Here is a 20,269-nt window from a genome sequence, read left to right as displayed (position 1 = left end):
TAACCTCTAATTATAAAAATATAGTATTTAATTGAAAGGCACACAAAAAGTTTAATTTTGTAGACCAGTAATTTTTTTTTTATGTGATAGGAGAAATTATTGTCTCTTATTATTAAATGCACACACGCACAACACATATTTTTACGTAGGTGTCTACTGAAAAAATTAAGATCAAGGTATTGTTCTACCCCATACCGAAATCGTTTACGTATTGAGTCCTAAGTCTATACTATACTCCGTATACATTAAATACTACCAGTAAATTAAAGTTATTACAGCAGAACAAGTATCTTAATATAATGTGCAATTACTTTTTTACCATTCTGTAATACCATGTTTCTGAGCAAATAAATGATTTATTTATTTATTTAATTATGCAACAAACATGCTTTGTTGAATGTACAGTCGATAGTACACCAGACTATATTTTTATAGCAAGTATCAGTATCACCTAAGTATTACCATTTCACAAGATAAATAAATATCCTTGGATTTTACACAGCGCCTCTAGCCCCAAACTAAGCAAAGCTTGTACTATGGGTACTACAACGGGTATAAACATACTTAAAACTTTTTTTGTAAATACATAAATATACTACAGTATTTAGCTTGATGTGCTGTTTGTACTTGCATCGGAATTCCTTTAAAGATTAGAAAATTTTGCTGTAAATAAAAAAGTGTAGCCTTGGTGGTGTACCAAGGCATTTCGATTCCTAAAATGTACAGTTGGCCATCTTATCAACAGCGCAATTTGATAACGTGGATTATGACTATTATCACTTAAATCAATCAATTATAATTTTAATAATCCTTTCATTCCACACTTACCGCACGTTGCGGTGGTGTTGTCTTTATTTATTTTAATATTAAGTACTGTTTTTAGGTAGTACCTAGCTTAAGTATTTGTGGACGTTGTGGGTGCAAACGAAGTACATATATGGAAAAGTAATTTATGTTGCCCTGATTTAAGTAGCATCCTTTGTGAAGTGTGGAGAAAATTGGTTTATTTCATCGAAAGGAATCTATGAAGGCTGCATAAGTGTTTCTAAGTAAAAGAGTAAAAGGTAAGTAGTTTTTCTTGTAGTACTTAGTTCTATTGTTCCATATAAATGAAAGGTCTTGTAAGTGGACGACAGAATGCTAAACAATTTCTAAGACCATGTGGAAAGTAACGGATACAGATAGGAAGATTAGTACAGAAAAAATAGACCCCAATTTATCTTTGACTTTGTAAGAACCTATTTTGAAAATTATAAATAAGTAGGTAACTAGAAAAAATCGAACTGCCTAAGTGCCTATCTGTCGTGGGTTCAATTCCCGCCTTAGGCAGTTCGAATTTTTCAAGTTATTTATGATTTTCAAATTAGTTTTAGATGCAACTCTTAACGCTATAAATTAAATAACTTTGTAAGAACCCTTTTGGAGATCGCAATTGACCTGAGAGGGGTCTAGGTATCCATTTGAAATGAGCTGTCTACCTAACATTCTAGTTAGGAGCTAGCTCTAAATAAGGCTCTAAACTATAGATAGCATAGATACACAGTTCATCTCTTCAATCATTGATCTATTGACCTTATGGTGCGTCCACACTGGGCGAACGGACTCGCGCGGCAAGCTCGACATCCTGACATGACATGATGACCAGCGTGCCGCGCGAGCCCGTTCGCCCAGTGTGGACGCACCATTACAGTGTTTTAACTGTCCTTTATACATTTCAGAACAAAATGGCGATCCCACTGATAGGTAAAATAGTGATAGTTTTTCTCTGTCTCGCGGTCGCGGGTGGTCTCTCCACCGTTATCTACTTCGTCGTGACGGCGGACTCCGATGACGTCACCACCGAGCAGCAAGAAGCCACCACGACCCCTGACCCTGGGGCCGAAGACACCTCGTATTTGTATGACGTCGGCGTCGGCATAGCGGACATGACTGGACCTTGCGTGGAGATTACTTTTGTAAGTAAATATTTATACAGGGTGTAAGGTTGGTAAAGACTAAGGCCGGGTTGCACTACCTAACTTTAACGGTAAACGGTGCTTTTTGTAAGGAGTTTTGACGTTTGTCAAAGTTAAAGTAAGATAGTGCAACCCAGCCTTAAACAGTAAATTCTAATCTTTTTTCGTAACTTGATTTATCTAATGGTACGAAAAAAATTGGGAGAACTTATCCATATGTTTAATTAAAAATCCTGAAATCGTGATCTACACGTCATGACTGCTTATGTTTTGCCACAAGGTGCCACGCCACTTGGTGGACTTGGTATCTAAGTACCTATGGAACCTGATTTGTTATTTGTTGTAGCTATCGTATGGCATATCTTAATCAAGATATTATCAAGAATTGACCCGATCAGTAACACTATCTGGGGCCTAAGTAGTTCTACATATAATTCAGCATGGTCCTACAACTTCATCATCACATCAGGGTAATCCGTCTCCACTGCAGGAGCTTTACCTATTTTATGTCAGTGAGACCACAGAATAATAATAAGTGACAAAAATAGCAATCAGAAACGTGATCCCGCTGTTCAGTCCATATCATAAGTCAGCAAACGGCATAGATCGTGCACCTTTGTTCAAGACATGAGGGCGATATTATGCAACAGACATGAGGGGCCCAGGATTTGTCTTGATAACTACAGAAAAACCAAAACATTGGTGATAATACTCCAACACAAGATTCGTAAAATTTCGTCTTTGTTTTTTGAATGTAAGTACTCCGCAAACATAACAAAAAGAGTTAGGATCATTATTACACTTCCTCGACATGTTCACAGGGTTAATAAATCCAAAAAAGTGTTCAAATTCAACGACAATTTTTTTTATAACGATTTACTTGTAAGCGTTACTGTTAATTTACTGCCGTAGTGCTAGTTATGAGTATTACCATATCACAACAAAGATGAGGCTAATTGACATATGACAACTGTGTTTCAATAATGAGGGTAGTTTGGTAAAACAAAATTAGCTATCAAAGTTCGTGTGGCAAAACCAGTGTTGACCAGTGTTATTGATCAGAGCCAAATGCAAGATAGTCTACACTCCCCACGCTGCCCAGAGGGGTCGGTTACACAAAACTCAACTTTATTCCGTGTTACAAATGGTGCATTTTAGATGGGCTACGCTGAGCTGGGCCAGAGAGGCCAGGGCATCCACACGCGGCAGTTCTCGCGGGCCTTCATCTTCTCCAAAGGAGACACCAGGGTGGTGCTGGTCACGGCTGATGTTCAGGCCGTAGGCCTTGCTGTTAGGAGAGAGGTGAGCGAATTGATCAGGGATGCACAAACCGTGGCCCGCCAGTAAACTAATAAAAGTAGGTAGAGAAATAATAACAACCTAAACCTTTATTCAGTTGTTTTTATTTTCGGCGGCCCGCTTTGGCTTATTCCACTCTTCCCCGTTGACAATCCCCGTTAACACCAATTGGAGCTTATAATGGGGATTAATGAACTTTTTAGTTCATTATTCCTCAAATCCCCATTACGTTAAAAATAAAATCCTAAGATAACGGGGATTAATAAACTTTTCAGTTCATTATTCCCCATTATAAGCTCCAATTGGCGTTAACGGGGAATAGTGGAATAAGCTCCCGCTTTTTGCTCATAATCTTCCGAGTGGCCCCGGGTCCCCGTAAGTGCATAGTAGTCTTTCTTACAGTTATTCTTACAATATTTACTTACGATTTATCAATGTACCTATCTATCTTGCAATATAATGACATAGCACCTAAAAACTTTACCTGTACAAATATCATGTCTTACCCCATAACTTAACGCCTAATAACACAATATTTTCCCCAGGTGGTGGCCAATCTCCAAGAGTTATACGGGGACATGTATTCCCTCCGGAACGTGATCCTAACTGGTACCCACACGCACAGCACTCCTGGAGGGTACCTGGTGGACTTCATATTGGATGTCAGCATCCTGGGCTTCTCCAGTGAGACCTTCAATGCTTATGTCAGCGGGATTACGAGGGTAGGCGTGCTTTGCTTATTGCAATTAGCGGTAGCTCTTTACAAGACTACATACATACATACGAGTGCTTCTACAATAATTTGGATCTTATTTACTTACTAGCTTTCCGCCCGCGACTTCGTACGCGTGGATCCCGTTTTACCCCCTTAGGGGTGGAGTTTCTTTCTTAGCGGATGCCTACGTCATAACATCTATCTGCATGCCAAATTTCAGCCCGATCCGTCCAGTGGTTTGGGCTGTGCTTTGATAGATCACTATGTCAGTCAGTCAGTCACCTTTGAGTTATATTATTTAGATTATAAGGGCGAATAACCAATGTAAGTTTTCAACACGTGCGTTAGAGCTACCTAATGTTATTTGTATTTCAGAGTATCGTTCGAGCCCACGAAAACATGGTCCCGGCCAAACTTTTCTACGGCACCACGAGAGTTGCCAACGCACACATGAACAGATCTCCTTATTCTTATGAGTACAACCCACCAGAGGAAAAGGCAAGGTATGTACTGGTATTTAAAGGTTTCTTCCACCAATTATATTGTGCAAGGAAAATGTACCAATGTTGGGATCGGCTTCAATGATCCAGTATCAGAGCATTGCACCATCTCGATCCGGGTTTCAGGCTTGAATATTCTATAGTCTCCTAGCGATATTTCTGTCTACCCTCTTTAAGAGTCTCAATACTCCACTGGTACTGGTCAGCAAAACTTGTTCACCTGCCCAACAATTTGCGTATCTATGTAGTGACTGACTAACTCAGGATAACCTTCCAGGTATGAAAACAACACAGACGACACACTGACGCAACTGCGCATCGTGAAACAAGATGGCAACCTGCACGGTGTGCTGACCTGGTTCTCAGTCCACACCACCAGCCTGAACATGACCAACCAGCTCATATCGTCCGACAACCTCGGCTACGCGGCCCTGAAGATGGAGAGCATCCTCAACCCCGGCACTCTTCCTGGCAAGGTGTGTAACACAGGCGACACGCTGACGTCACTGCGCATCGTAAGACAAGATGGCGGCCTGCTGACGTGTTCTCAGTCCACACCACCAGCCCCAACATGACCAATCAGCTCGTCTCTTCCGAAAACCTCGGCTACGCGGCCCTGAAGATGGAGAGCATCCTCAACCCCGGCACTCTTCCTGGCAAGGTGAGTACACAGACGACACGCTGACGTCACTGCGCATCGTAAGACAAGATGGCGGCGTGCTGACGTGTTCTCAGTCCACACCACCAGCCTGAACATGACCAACCAGCTCATCTCGTCCGACAACCTCGGTTACGCAGCCGTTAAGATGGAGAGCATCCTCAACCCCGGCACTCTTCCTGGCAAGGTGAGTTAATACAGACGTCACACTGACTGTCATTGTGCATTGTGAAACAAGATGGCGGCCTGCTGACGTGTTCTCAGTCCACACCACCAGCCTGAACATGACCAACCAGCTCATATCGTCCGACAACCTCGGCTACGCGGCCCNCTTTATCTGTCTTCAAAGTTCGAAATCTTTACTCTGTTGTGGATTGATCTGTTGAACATGGAAGATTTCGAAGATTTTGGTCAAGATCGTGACTATCAGTAGGTACAACGACTGTGTTGTAGACGAAAACTAACTGAAGTGTCAAGTCTGAATTTTGAGTAAGCTATGTAAGTATTTTGTTTTCATTTTCTTGACATACCGTTGGTAGTCTAGGTTCAAATGAAGTTTGTGGCGTAAATATTGGTCTAAAGGAATATTCTGAGACGCATGACAGACTATGCAGGTTATTATAATACCTATAGATAGGTATTGATCTAATTTTGATATGTGATAGCAAAATAAATTGTTTCGATACCCAAGTGTTAAATTCAAATTCAAATTCAAATTCAAAGATTTATTGCATAGAATAGGTATTTTACATATGAGGTCTTATAATATAATTTACACAGTGCTTACTATTCTGCTAACATTTTTAGCATGCAAAATGGTCATTAAAAAAGTCATTAATGTTGTAGATACAGCAGTCTATCAGCCAATTTTTGAGATTTCGTATCATTGCATTAGTTGACCCTGTCTTAAATATCTCTGGGATTTTATTATAAATTTTTATGCACATACTGTAGCATGCTCAGTTAATTACTTTCACTTTCATTGTATGTTTTATTTTATGTCACCTATGTCTTATTTACTTTTTTTTCTATTATTTACATCTTTTGTCTTCTGTGATGTCCATGGCAATAAATGTTTCTTTCTTTCTTTCTTTCTTTCTATATCCCTTGCCCTTAAAAATAGGTGAGGATGCTTTATAACAAACTTGAAGCTCTCTAGAATGTACATGCTAGGGGACGGTAAGAATTCGCAGTTTAATGAATAGAGGCCTACAAGAGTCAGAAGGNAAAAGTCATTAATGTTGTAGATACAGCAGTCTATCAGCCAATTTTTGAGATTTCGTATCATTGCATTAGTTGACCCTGTCTTAAATATCTCTGGGATTTTATTATAAATTTTTATGCACATACTGTAGCAGCTTTTTTTGTATAGCGAGGTTTTTGGAGAAAAATTTATTACAAGTCTGCTTGGAAATCTAGTATTTCTTGGGTATATATCCCTTGCCCTTAAAAATAGGTGAGGATGCTTTATAACAAACTTGAAGCTCTCTAGAATGTACATGCTAGGGACGGTAAGAATTCGCAGTTTAATGAATAGAGGCCTACAAGAGTCAGAGGGTCCTCTGCGACAGATAGCTCTAATACATTTTTTCTGTGCAATGAATACTCTCTGGACATCTGTACCGTTTCCCCAAATTAAGAGTCCGTAGTTAATGGTAGATACCACATAGGCGTAGTAAGCTGATAGCGTAATGCTCAGTGTTGTCTTATATGTCAAGCGGCGAAGGACGTAAGCAAATCTATTTACCTTGTTACAGACTTTGTCAATATGATTTTTAAAGTTTAAGCTTTCGTTTAATTCTATACCTAGGAATGTCATGATATTTGATTTTGTAATACTAAGATCATCATGTCTTAGCTTAAGGTCAATTTCCTTGCGTCCTTTTACATTAAATTGCACATATTTGGTTTTACATAAATTAACTTTAAGATTATTCATGTCAAGATATTCTATTATATGTTTAATTGTATTATTGATGTCAGATTCATAGTTGTCAAGGTTATTAAGATTAGAGTCAATTATTATAGATATATCGTCAGCAAACATTATACAGTTATGGTTCGTAAATTTAGGCAAGTCATTTATGTATAAAAGGAAGAGAGTGGGTCCCAGTACGCTACCTTGGGGTACTCCTATTCCATTTATTTTATAATTAGAGCGGTGTGTTGTCACAATATTGTTATTGTCTTCCCTATTTATTTCTACACATTGAGATCTATCCTCCAAGTATGATTCAAGCCAAGATAGTGCTTTCCCNCGCGGCCGTGAAAATGGAGAGCATCCTCAACCCCGGCACTCTTCCTGGCAAGGTGAGTAACACAGGCGACACGCTGACGTCACTGCGCATCGTAAGACAAGATGGCGCTTGCACGGCAATACTAATTTTACAATGAATACATTGGGTTTTGCTTGGGAATGATTGTTGCCCATCCCATCCAAATTAATGTGAAGAAAGTTATTGTATTAAATCTCACTAGTTGGCATCACTGTAGGTAGAGTATGGTCTTTCACTCCCTAACAGTGGCACCAACTGGTGAGCAATAAATTAAAATGATTGAGTATTGAGTATCCACTTACGAGTATGGCGCTACTAAAGATTCTGGCACTCGAAAGTGGTCATCACCATTTCAGCCATAGGACGTTTACTGCTGAATATAGGCCTTCAGAATCAGAATCAGAATCAGAATCATCATTTATTTGCTATAAATGTGGTACAGGAGATGGATACAGTTAATGGTTAGGTCTCACAATTAGTCATTTCTGACATGCAAATATTAAATTAATTAATTATTAAACATTTCAACAAATTCCATTAAAATATTATCAATGTAAGATGTCAATATAAATGTCAATAGTAGATACTCAATGTCAAAAATTCAGAAATTGTCGATGTCAAAGATTCACCAAGCATAATTCAATAACGATTACATACATAATTGCAAACCTTCCCCCAATGATCTTCATAGCCTTCCTAGTCCTACTACCTTTATAATGTCGTTGGTCCACCTTATGATAATGATCAATACAGTTGAAAGACTGTACCTAGCTCTTACTGATGGGCCAAGTAAACATTCAAGGCACCGTTTCCAATATGTACTAATATATTTTTTTACTCTAATTTTTGTTTTTGTTTTTTTTTTTATTTTAATTTTAATTTATAATGTTTTAATTTTTTAATGCAATTTTATTTTTTTATTTATTTTGTATAATTGAATGCCCCTACGTACAAAAAGGCGCCCACTAAAAATCAGTGTCTTGGCAGATGGGCCAAGACGTTACTGAGTGGGTGGCCTTTTTGACTACTTTATTTTTTTTTTCCTTTTTTCTTTCTCCTTTTGATGTTTGTGATCTAAAATGATATGAATGTATTTATTTTTTACTATAAAGTTGTCAAATAAAGATTTTTTCTTTCTTTCTTTCTTTCAATATCCACTTTTTAATTTCTCCCAGGGCGACCTAGTGGCAGGTTTCTTCTCATCCATCCTGGGCGACGTGTCTCCCAACACGCGCGGCGCGGTCTGCGAGTTCAGTGGCAACGTCTGCGACAACCAGTTCCTGCTGTGTGACTCGGGCGAGAGGTGCTTCGCTTCCGGGCCTGGCGAGGACATGTATGAGAGCGCGAAGATTATTGGGGACACCGTGCTGGAAGGCGCTTTGGTGAGTAAGACTGCATCTGACTAGGACTTGATTCGATGTGGGGGAGAGGTGCTTCGCTTCGGGGCCTGGCGAGGATATGTATGAGAGCGCGAAGATTATTGGGGACACCGTGCTGGAAGGCGCTTTGGTGAGTAAGACTGTATTTGACTAGGATTTCATTCGATCTGGGGGAGAGGTGCTTCGCTTCCGGGCCTGGCGAAGACATGTATGAGAGCGCGAAGATTATAGGGGACACTGTGCTGGAAGGCGCTTTGGTGAGTGAGGCTGCATCTGACTAAGACTTGATTCGATGTGGGGGAGAGGTGCTTCGCTTCGGCTCCTGGCGAGGATGTGTATGAGAGCGCGAAGATTATTGGAGACACTGTGCTGGAAGGCGCTTTGGTGAGTCCAAAGGCTGCCTTCAAAAGTAAAAATCATTGCGTTATTTATATTTTCACCTAGAAAATTGTCCTAGGTATACTTTCGACCGCTGTTCGAACCCACTCCTAAACACAGCATTCGAGGGGTTTACAGGTATATTAATTTTCCTCCCCATCACATCTGGCAGGTCAGTGTGGGGAGTGTAGGCCAATCCATTTGTCTAGACCAGTGGTTCTTAACCTTTAAGTCATGAGGGACCATTTTACCAAAATTCTGTCTTGTCAGGGACCACCTCATAATCGGTCAAACCAGTTTGACTGCAAAAATCAGTCAAAAGTGGTTTTAACCAGGGTGTGCAAGTGCACTTCATGGACCACTTGGAATGTCTCCAGGGACCACCAGTGGTCCGCGGACCACCGGTTAAGAACCACTGGTCTAGACTCTTGAGAAAAATTGACCTTATGATAATGATGATGAAGCTATTTACTTGACCGCGCCACAAGGGCATGCTTTACGAGTGTAGGTAATTATGTATGTTTTCATAATTAATAATCTTGTGGGAGTGTAATCTTTGGAAACATGAACGTGATATAATGCTTAATTCAATACAACATACATCTGTTTCCGCAATTTATTACACCGATCTTGTCGCGACAAGGAAAAATTTCCGTGCTTTTAAGCGATTTTGTGAAAAATATTATTGGCAGGTAGTTGCTAATTGCTCATAAGATAGGCCCCCTTAATTTAATTTATTGTCCGTGGTGCATAATCTTTTTCTTAAAGGTTTTAAACCTTTGTTTGTCACCTGTCATCCGCTTTGCAATGGAGGGAAGTCGAACCTTAATTTCGAACTCCTCCTATGTTCTTCTGATTAATTTCGTTGCGGGTCCAATGACAGTTTAACTTTCCCCCGGGACAAACTTGACCTTCATTGGTTGGGTTTTTGTGGCGGTCAAGCTGTAGATCCTGGCTACACAGGAGTTGCAGTGGTGGGAACGAGAGGTGGGAATAGTCCCGTTAATTAATAATATTGCTTAACAAAAGTAACCCGTTTCCTTGTAGGAGGTACTGAGCTCCCCCGGCGAAGAGTTGCGCGGCGAGCTGGCGGTGGTACACCAGTTCGTGCAGCCAGCCAACGAAACCGTGTCGCGCTACGACACCGTGGCTCGGGCCTTCGTCGAAGTAAGTGGACACTTGTGTATTGAGAGGGGCCTTTCCACGGCAATCCAGTTTCACCCTACCCTAAATTGCGAGAAACTATTCTACTCTCTCAAAACTCAATAAAAGTAACTTGATAATAACTTAACATCAAATTTAAAAAAAAACATTGATTCTGGTAGCAAAATACCAGTTAAAAAAACCCTACATTAGGAATATAGGATAGGGTCAAAATTTGCCTGGAGACATGGCATCCGCAGAATAACAGCGTCATGTTCTGGGTTTGACTACTTCAGAACATGACATATGCTGAGCGGTGGCAATTTTTGATTCTAACTATCTTGTACCATCGGTAACAGTGTTAACTATCCATTGCTTGTCATGTCGTCTCGTTATATCGCAAAGAATCACCATTTGATGCGAGCGAGAGCAAAAACGGAAATGGATAGTTAACAGTGTGGCCGTGTGTACTTACTTAACTGTATGTTATATTTTTTTTAAATTGGAACCAAAATAAATGTTTTTTCTTTCTTTCTTTCTACATTACTGCTGCAATCGCTGCTATAAAAACACTTCTTTTCGTCGGCCGATTGGTGTAGTGGTTCGAAACGGACTACTATTCCGGAGGTAGCGGGTTCGATTCCCGCACAGTACAAACATTTGTGTGCATGAACATATTTGTTTGTATTGGAAAGGTGTTTTCTATGTATAATAAGTATGTATTTACAAAAAAAAAGTATTAAAGTATGTTTATATCCGTTGTCTAGTACCAGCTTTGCTTAGTCTGGGACTAGAAGCGCAGTGTAAAATGTCCAAGGATATTTATTTTATTTATTTTAATAATACATGTTACCAAAACCTAATTCCAAATTCTAACGGATGGGTTTTTGCGGAACACTGTTCGCGTGAACGGATCCAGGCAGAAAAAACAGTTCCTGCAAAAAACGGTCCGTAGGAACGAGCCCTTAGGTGCTATTTTGACATGAAAAAATAATGTAAAATAATTTGACAGGACGAACAAGTGAGTGGGTGTTACCCAGCCATGGGCTACAGCTTCGCGTCGGGGACCATCGATGGTGCTAACACATTAAATATCACACAGGTACGTAATAAATGTTACGATTCAACACTTTCCTCAATAGAAATGTAGGTAAAAAAGTGTGTCCTCTGTCTTTGATGACGATCTTCCCTGCCCTTTCGTCCCAATGTCTGAGTCTTCCACCTGGACTCATGTCCAGGTCATGCCCTGGCCAGGAGTCTGGCTTACCTGGAAGTCTTTAAATAGACTTCGGACGCAGGTCGACCGTAGTAAGGACAATCTGTTCAGGTGGGGATTCTCAGATGGTTAAAAACTTGGAGTGCAAGTGTGGTTTGTGTTCCCTAGTCGATGAAGCATTAACTATGACGTTGTGCCCTGAATGCCCAAACAACTGAACGAAGGAAGATTAATGAATGCTACTTACAACGCCACTCTTGTAATAGAGTTTTTTGCTGACACTGTGTAGGCTTGTTGTTGACAAGAAGAATAAAGAATTGTACACATACACACACACACACACAACCTGCATGCAAGCCTATGTTTCTTTTTTGCCCCTTTGTTTTTTACGAGATCGTAATAATATATAGAATCCATTATTGGCTGTAAGAACAAAAATACCTGTTTGTATTATTATTATAAAGAGCTGTGGTTTTCTGAACAAAGAAAAACTAAAATAAATATAATTGTTCCAGGGCACGTTACAAGGAAACCCACTGTTGGACACGATCGGTGATATCGTGGCGGAGGCCACGCCGGAAGACGAGGAGTGTCACGCGCCCAAACCCATCCTGCTGGCCACTGGACGGGTATGCTCGTAGCTTGCTGGTCCTTCGAGCCAGATCATTTTGTAACTTAACATTTAAGTCTGTGTTCAGGTTTAAAGAAGGTACATACGCATCAAACGAATTTCCCATCTTAATAGTTTGCGTATAATAAAGAATTTGTCGGTAGCTTTTTCGTTTATTGCTTATGAAGAATTAAAAAGATCTCGCTCTTCGTATAGTGGAGTCTAAATGCCTTTATGATTAACGCCCGTATTTACAAACGATGCTTGCTTATGTGAAGCAGCAAATCGAAAGCCCAGCGTTGAATAGAGCTCTGTGATTGGTCACGCGCACTGTGAGACCTCATAGTAATGTTTGTGAATACGGGCGTAAGACTATTTTCCTTATCCACTGGCACATCATCTCAGCCTTCCGTCATCTGACTTAAAAACCTGACGATTCTAGTCGTGCTCCTGCAAATCCGATGACATTTAATAAGTCTGGAATATAAGATTTAAACTTTCGCGTTCCATTTAGACTTAAATAGAAAGACGGGGCTTAACGCGACATTTATTAATAAGTTACATTATACATTATTGTTGCATTGTAACTTTGTTCATAATTGTCATTTTTAAGTGTACATGTTGTTATGTAACAATGTTGGTAGACCTAATAAATAAATAAAATAAAAGACATATAAATATTCACTGCTTGACGTTTCGGCTGCTATGCTGCAGCCGTGGTCTCAAGCAGACTGACTGCAGCATAGCAGCCGAAACGTCAAGCCGTGAGTACATAATGTAACTCATTAATAAATATCGCGTTAAGACCCGTGTCTTTCTATTTAAAATAAGTCTTTGTACAACAGGCCAACTTCCCTATCCCGTGGCACCCGCATATCATCTCAGCATCCGTCATCTGGCTGGGAGGTCTGGCTGTCCTGGGAGTGCCCGGCGAGCCTACTACTATGGCCGGGCGTCGTATGCGAGCCGCTGTAGAAGATGAAATGGAGAGGAACGGCATAGAGCCGAGAGTCGTTGTGTCGGCGTTGACCAACGAGTACATACACTATGTGACCACTAATGAGGAGTATCAGGTAAGAAAACGGGTTTAGTAGTTTAGAGAATGCGGCTTTAAAAGGCTACATTCTCTCTCTCCTGGCATCCGCAGTTCCGCAGATCATGTGACAGGTGTAATTCAGCCCAACGGTGTCAATAGCCCAACTGACTGAAATCCGAGAAACGCTGGTTCCAAACCCGCTGTCGTGTCGCAGGCAATAGAACTTAGTCTTTGGGGTTTGGTGATCTTGGATGAGCCCACTACTATGGCCGGGCGTCAAATGCGAGCCGCTGTAGAAGACGAAATGGAGAGGAACGGCATAGAGCCGAGAGTCGTCGTGTCGGCGTTGACCAACGAGTACATACACTATGTGACCACTAATGAGGAGTACCAGGTAAACACATCATTTTAGCCTCTTCCATCTGGTGTCATTCAGGCGACAATAGACTAATGGTGACGATATCCACTTGACCGCTTCGAGATCCGAGGAATGCCGTTGTGGCAGACACGTAAAGCCATAGTGCTTGGTCTATGGGGTCTGGTGATTCTGGAGGAGCCCACCACCATGGCAGGGCGTGGAAGATGAAATGGAGAGGAACGGCATAGAGCCGAGAGTCGTCGTGTCGGCGTTAACCAACGAGTACATACACTATGTGACCACTAATGAGGAGTACCAGGTGAGGAAACTGGTTTTAAGAGGACGACTGACACAGGCTTCTCTCTTCCGTGTCATCCACAGTTCCGTACATTATTTCAGCCTCCTTCATCTGGCTGGAAGACCTGCTCCTAGATAAGTTACAAAACTTGACAGGTGTAATTTAGCCCAATGGTGTCAATAGCCGATCTAGCTGGCTGATCCGGGGTATGCTGGTCCGAAACCCGCTGTCGTGTCGCAGGCAATAGAACTTAGTCTTTGGGGTTTGGTGAGCTTGGATGAGCCCACGATCATGGCTGGGCGTCGTATGCGAGCGGCCGTGGAAGACGAAATGGAGAGGAACGGCATAGAGCCGAGAGTCGTTGTGTCGGCGTTAACCAACGAGTACATACACTATGTGACCACTAATGAGGAGTACCAGGTAAGCTGGTTTAGATCATCCCGCACATCATTCTAGCCTCCACCATCTGGTGTCATTCAGGCGACAATAGACTAATGGTGACGATATCCACTTGACCGCTTCGAGATCCGAGGAATGCCGTTGTGGCAGACACGTAAAGCCATAGTGCTTGGTCTATAGCAGCTGGTGATCCTGGGTGAGTTACTCGTGCGAAGTAATGGTCGCATTACGTCGCGTGGTGTTGTGTCGCTCCATGTTGCATCGTGTCACTCAACTAGGGCAACGGTTTGGAGGCCTAGCTATGCTGGACGTGCCTGGCGAGCCTACTACTATGGCCGGGCGTCGTATGCGCGCGGCGGTGGAAGACGAAATGGAGAGGAACGGCATAGAGCCGAGAGTCGTCGTGTCAGCGTTGACCAACGAGTACATACACTATGTGGTCACTAATGAGGAGTACCAGGTAAGCTGGTTTTTAGCTCATCCCGCACATCATTCTAGCCTCCACCATCTGGTGTAATTCAGGCGACAATAGACTAATAGTGACGATATCCAATTGACCGCTTCGAGATCCGAGGAATGCCGTTGTGGCAGACACGTAAAGCCATAGTGCTTGGTCTATGGCAGCGGTTCCCAAACTTATTTTGTCTACTGCCCACTTTGAGAATAAATTCTTTTTTTAGCGCCCCCATTTTTGTAGTCAAGAGTCGAGTGCTCAGTCGGTGTCTAAGAGTCCTCTTACTAGATGAAATTATAAATCGCCTCTCAAGCCTCTACATAATGCCCCGATTTTTTTCCGGGGTCTCTTACCGCCCCCCTTTAAGCCTGCAGCGCCCACAAGGGGGCGTTATCGCCCACTTTGGGAAAGACTGGTCTATGGGGTCTGGTGATACTGGAGGAGCCCACCACCATGGCAGGGCGTGGAAGATGAAATGGAGAGGAACGGCATAGAGCCGAGAGTCGTCGTGTCGGCGTTGACCAACGAGTACATACACTATGTGACCACTAATGAGGAGTACCAGGTGAGGAAACTGGTCTTGAGAGGACAAATTACATAGGCTACCTTCTCTCTCCCGTGTCATCCGCAGTTCCGCACATCAACTCAGCTTCCGTCATCTGGCTGGAAGACCTGCTCCTAGATAAGTTACGAAACTTGACAGGTGTAATTTAGCCCAATGGTGTCAATAGCCAAACTGGCTGACTCGAGATCCGAGGAACGCAGTTCGAACCCCGCTGTCGTGTCGCAGACAATAGTACTTTGTCTATGGGGTCTGGTGATCCTGGGTGAGCCCACCACCATGGCCGGGCGTCGTATGCGCGCGGCCGTGAAAGACGAAATGGAGAGGAACGGCATAGAGCCGAGAGTCGTCGTGTCGGCGTTGACCAACGAGTACATACACTATGTGACCACTAATGAGGAGTACCAGGTAAGAAAACGGGTTTAGTAGTTTAGAGAATGCGGCTTTAAAAGGCTACATTCTCTCTCTCCTAGCAGCCGCAGTTCCGCAGATCATGTGACAGGTGTAATTCAGCACAACGGTGTCAATAGCCAAACTGGCTGACAGCGATCCGAGGAACGCTGGTTCGAACCCCGCTGCCGTATCGCAGACAATAGTACCTTGTCTATGGGGTTTGGTGATCTTGGATGAGCCCACTACTATGGCCGGGCGTCGTATGCGCGCGGCCGTGAAAGACGAAATGGAGAGGAACGGCATAGAGCCGAGAGTCGTCGTGTCGGCGTTGACCAACGAGTACATACACTATGTGACCACTAATGAGGAGTACCAGGTGAGGAAACTGGTTTGAAGAATACTGCTTTTACAGGCTAACTTCCTCATCATCTCGGCTTCCTTCCGGCATATGGCTGGGGGACTTTCTCCCTAGATAAGTTACTCGTGTGAAGTATTGAGAGGAACGGCATAGAGCCGAGAGTCGTCGTGTCGGCGTTAACCAACGAGTACATACACTATGTGGTCACTAATGAGGAGTACCAGGTGAGAAAACTGGTTTTGAGAGGACGACTTACACAGGTCACTTTCTTTCTCCCGTGGAATCTGCAATTCCGTACATTATTTCAGCCTGGCTGGAAGACCTGCTCCTACATAAGTTAAAAAACTTGACAGGTGTAATTTAGCCCAATGGTGTCAATAGCCGATCTAGCTAGCTGATCCGGGGAATGCTGGTCCGAAACCCGCTGCCGTGTCGCAGACAATAGTGCTTTGTCTATGGGGTCTGGTGATCCTGGGAGAGCCCACTACCATGGCCGGGCGCCTATGGAGCAGTATAGTTTATACTTAATACCTAAGCATGTATAACTTGCAAGCATATGTGTACCTTGTTTATAAAAATTACTTAGTGTACATTTGTACCACCAGGTGCAACGATACGAAGCAGCGTCGACTATCTACGGACCTCACACTTTGGACATATTCATCAACAAGTTTGTTCAGTTCACCAAAGCAGCCATAGAGGTGAGTTGTGAAAAAACATACAGTTCAATGAGATCATCCTCCTTTTTTTGAAGTCAGTTAAAAAGAATTCGAGAGGGTCACGCTCTTAAAGTCCAAGTTTTGTATTACAAAACAAACAACGCTAAATCACATGGCGTTTATCATGTTCTGTGATTGGATTAAACTATTAAAAATAAAATCAGATTGGAAATTCAAACATCTTTCATTCTGGTGGAATTCAGGCCTAAGAGTAGGTAAGTAAGAGTATACTATAGTATCGCTAGTAAGCGACCCGCCCCGTCTTCGCACGGGTACTAAATTACTAAGTATTCATATAAACCTTCCACTTGAATCACTCTACCTATTAAAAAAACCGCATCAAAATCCGTTGCGTAGTTTTAAAGATCTAATCATACATAGGGAAAGCGACTTTATTTTATACTATGTAGTGAAGTATCATTGTGTTTTTCACAAGGGTTCCGACGTAGACGCCGGGCCGGAGCCAGAAGACAACCGCAACCGCACCATTTCGCTCATCCTGCCCGTGGTGGCAGACAGCGCCGGCTTCGGCCGCAGCTTCGGGCAGGTGCTGGACCAACCGCCGCCCACTGTGCAGCGCGGGGACACCGTCACCGTCAGCTTTGTAAGTACCACCACATAGTAGGTACCTAACACACAAGTACCTACACTTCCAGTGGACAGAGGGCATGTTAAAAATACAGGGTGGAATTTTGTAATGCCATCTGGAGGGAAGGTACTCTTAATATTGTAGATAGAAAATTTATCTCAAAGAAAACATTCCTTTATTTTTGAAAAGAAATAGAACTGCATTCAAAGATTTACAAAAAATTGCTTGCCAGTTGCCACACCCGGGAATCGAACCAACTAAAATCTGTTAAAAATTACACTGTATTTTTATTGCATCGATCGTTAGGGTGAAGTATAAGGATGAAATCTCTCAAACAAACTTGATAAATCAAATGAAGGGAAAACCATGAAATCTTTAGTATTTTAATTATGCACAGAAAATTGTATGGTATGATAGTGAATTCTCGAAAAATTTTCGAAAATCTGAATTTCTTTTCAAAAATAAAGAAATGTTTTCTTTCAGTAAAATTTTCTATCTACAGTATTAAGAGTACTTTCCCTCCAGGTGGCATTACAAAATTCCTCCATGTACTCGAACAATAAAACTATTGTCTCGGCAGTCAACGACTTAAACTGGGTCGTTTTTTTGGATGAGATGCATAAGTTTCCAATGCCTTTGTCTCTAATTGTCTGTTCTCTGTACTGTACATTTGTGGTGTGTTTTCAGTATTTTCCACATACTAAATAATTCTTTTTTTTCCAAACCGATATGAGCCTGTGCGTAGTCAATTTAGGAATCAGACCTAGAATCTTTTAGATTATTCAACTTCCAGGCTATGAAAGCATAACCATAACATTACATTATATTTACCAGGTAGCGGCGAACCCCCGAAACGATCTGAGACAGGAATCCAGCCACTTTGAGGTGCAGAGGTTTGAGCTTGGCGCGTGGGCAGCCGTGGCTACTGACGCTAGTTGGGAGACTCGGTAAGACACTGTATACTATAGATAGGAGATGAGTTGAAAAAGTGGTATAGTCTGGTCCGGGAGCACGTAGAATTTTGTCCAATGACCCCAAGCTACCCTTATCGCTCGCTCGCGCGTAATTATATTGCTGTCGCGACTGTGGGACGGGCGCCCGCAGTGAGTGTGCGAACACGACAGCAACATAATTACGCGCGAGCGATAAGGATGGATAGCTTGGGGTCATTGGACAAAATTCTACGTGCTCCCGGACCAGACTATAGTAGGCTGTAAATTACAGTCCAAAAACCCTCTAAAACGGCGCTAGAGTACAAAATGCTGTTGCAATGGAGTAAGCGGAATTGCGGAGTAAATTTTTTTTAACCATGTTAATAGCAATGCAGTATTCTGCCTTTTGTATGAATTAAAATATGTACTACACGTCTAGCGCATAACTGAGTGCTTGAAGCATGCAAGGGAGGGTGTTTTTATGACGTCAAACGTGCTTCAGACTTGTATAGATCGTTTTATCCACGAAGACGCGTCCCACCATTCTTCCGCTAATGTTTGAGTGTTATCGGTACACGCTAAATTATCCATGAGTGCACACGCACACTACAATAATGACACTCGGATTGCTCGGGTCCAACTACCCGCACCCCGCGCGACCTCGACCAAACATTGGTGAGGCGCGTCTTCGTGGACGAAACGATCTTATATGCTATGCCACGTCATATGTCAACCCTTCCGTGCCACTTCCATACCTCAGGTAGTGACTCAGTCATGCGCTGATCTCGACCTATGTTACCTATCTTCCAAAAAATGACTTTATTAACTTCGTACGCGTGGATCCCGTTTTACCGCCTTAGGGGTGGAGTTTCGTAAAATCCTTTCTTAGCGGATGCCTACGTCATAATAACATCTACCTGCAAATTTCAGCCCGATCCGTCCATTGGTTTGGGCTGTGCGTTGATCACTATGTCAGTCACCTTTGAGTTTGTATATATTTAGACCCAGAGCCTTAAAACATTTTAAACCTTCCAGCTTCACCTGGGAGCGGCAGTCCACCTTACTAGCCACCAGTCGCGTCATCATCAACTGGACGGTACCAACCGACGCTGCCGCCGGTAGCTATCGCGTGGAGTACTGGGGCACCGCGCGAGGCCTGCTCGGCGGCCTTTCGAACTTTACCGGCGTCACTGACACCTTTACTATCAACGCTGCATAAAATATATTTAACGATATGGCGTTTTATTTCTGCACCCTGCACTCAGAACGTAGTCAGTAACTATAGGGTGACTACACGGGCCCCCGGTCCAAGGTCCTAATCGCACCCTCGCGATGCTTCAGGGCTAGGGTTGCCAGGTCTAAAAACACAAAAGCCGGACTCTGTGCTTCATGGGGTGCAATTAGTGTCACAGCTCACGGTTAGTACTATCATCATCGGTTGCGTGATAATCCTGATGCGTGTGCTTGATATTATTCTGTAGATCGACTTTCGCCTGGCGCGGCAGCCACATAAAAAGCCTAACAAAAGCCGGACAGGCCGGACAAGACAATATTTGGCCGGACAAGACCGTAAAAAGCCAAACACCACACGGCTTTAGCCGGACACCTGGCAACCCTATTCAGGGCGATAGTCCCGGGGCCCCCCTGTAAAATAACCCTAGATACGCCAAACCCTAGGGTTTGGCGTATATGTTACGGTTAATGTGATAAATTGAAAATTATTAATAATAACCGGTTATTATGAATAATTACCGACAGTCGCGGTAAAAGTGATAAATTAATCACATTTAACAGTGATTATTTAATAATTCAACCTTAGTACTAACAAATTTCATAAAAGAGAACAACATCTTGTGTACGTGCTCGTGTACAGCCTGAACGTTTTGATAGCATATATTAATATAATTTGACATAATGAGTTTGGAATGTTTCTTGCATAATATTACTTTTCCATGATGCCTATAACATAATGTTTTGATTTAAAGTGAAAAATAGGTTAAGGTGCGGCGGGGGTGGCCCTTGGGCCACCCCTAAGCCACCTA

At 42.5% G+C, this 20,269-nt stretch overlaps 2 protein-coding genes across 3 annotated transcripts; both read left to right on the top strand.

The window, feature by feature from the left end:
- The first annotated feature begins 793 nt into the window (after nucleotides 1-793).
- LOC114366645 (neutral ceramidase-like) lies at nucleotides 794-19,460 on the top strand. Its single transcript, XM_028323574.1, has 15 exons — nucleotides 794-1,064; nucleotides 1,719-1,955; nucleotides 3,114-3,257; nucleotides 3,800-3,976; nucleotides 4,345-4,472; nucleotides 4,747-4,945; nucleotides 8,579-8,785; nucleotides 10,208-10,327; nucleotides 11,316-11,405; nucleotides 12,035-12,148; nucleotides 12,975-13,202; nucleotides 16,593-16,688; nucleotides 17,143-17,310; nucleotides 18,130-18,242; nucleotides 19,263-19,460. The coding sequence occupies exons 2-15, from the start codon at nucleotides 1,725-1,727 to the stop codon at nucleotides 19,444-19,446; spliced, it is 2,199 nt and encodes a 732-aa protein (XP_028179375.1). The 5' UTR covers nucleotides 794-1,064; nucleotides 1,719-1,724; the 3' UTR covers nucleotides 19,447-19,460.
- Nucleotides 13,229-15,638, top strand: LOC114366649 (putative neutral ceramidase C). Of its 2 annotated transcripts, none has more exons than XM_028323578.1 (2): nucleotides 13,229-13,559; nucleotides 15,240-15,638. In XM_028323578.1, the coding sequence occupies exons 1-2, from the start codon at nucleotides 13,431-13,433 to the stop codon at nucleotides 15,273-15,275; spliced, it is 165 nt and encodes a 54-aa protein (XP_028179379.1). In that variant the 5' UTR covers nucleotides 13,229-13,430; the 3' UTR covers nucleotides 15,276-15,638. The 2 variants fall into 2 exon arrangements, with proteins under 2 accessions (XP_028179379.1, XP_028179378.1); XM_028323577.1 differs by lacking the exon at nucleotides 15,240-15,638 and adding an exon at nucleotides 13,843-14,096.
- Nucleotides 19,461-20,269: the final 809 nt, after the last annotated feature.

Source organism: Ostrinia furnacalis, unplaced genomic scaffold (assembly GCF_004193835.3).
Source record: "Ostrinia furnacalis isolate ACB-3 unplaced genomic scaffold, ASM419383v2 OfSCF0651, whole genome shotgun sequence".
NCBI classification, from domain to species: domain Eukaryota; kingdom Metazoa; phylum Arthropoda; class Insecta; order Lepidoptera; family Crambidae; genus Ostrinia; species Ostrinia furnacalis.
Note: the sequence above shows the minus strand (reverse complement) of the source record. Positions and strands in the feature narration are given on the sequence as shown.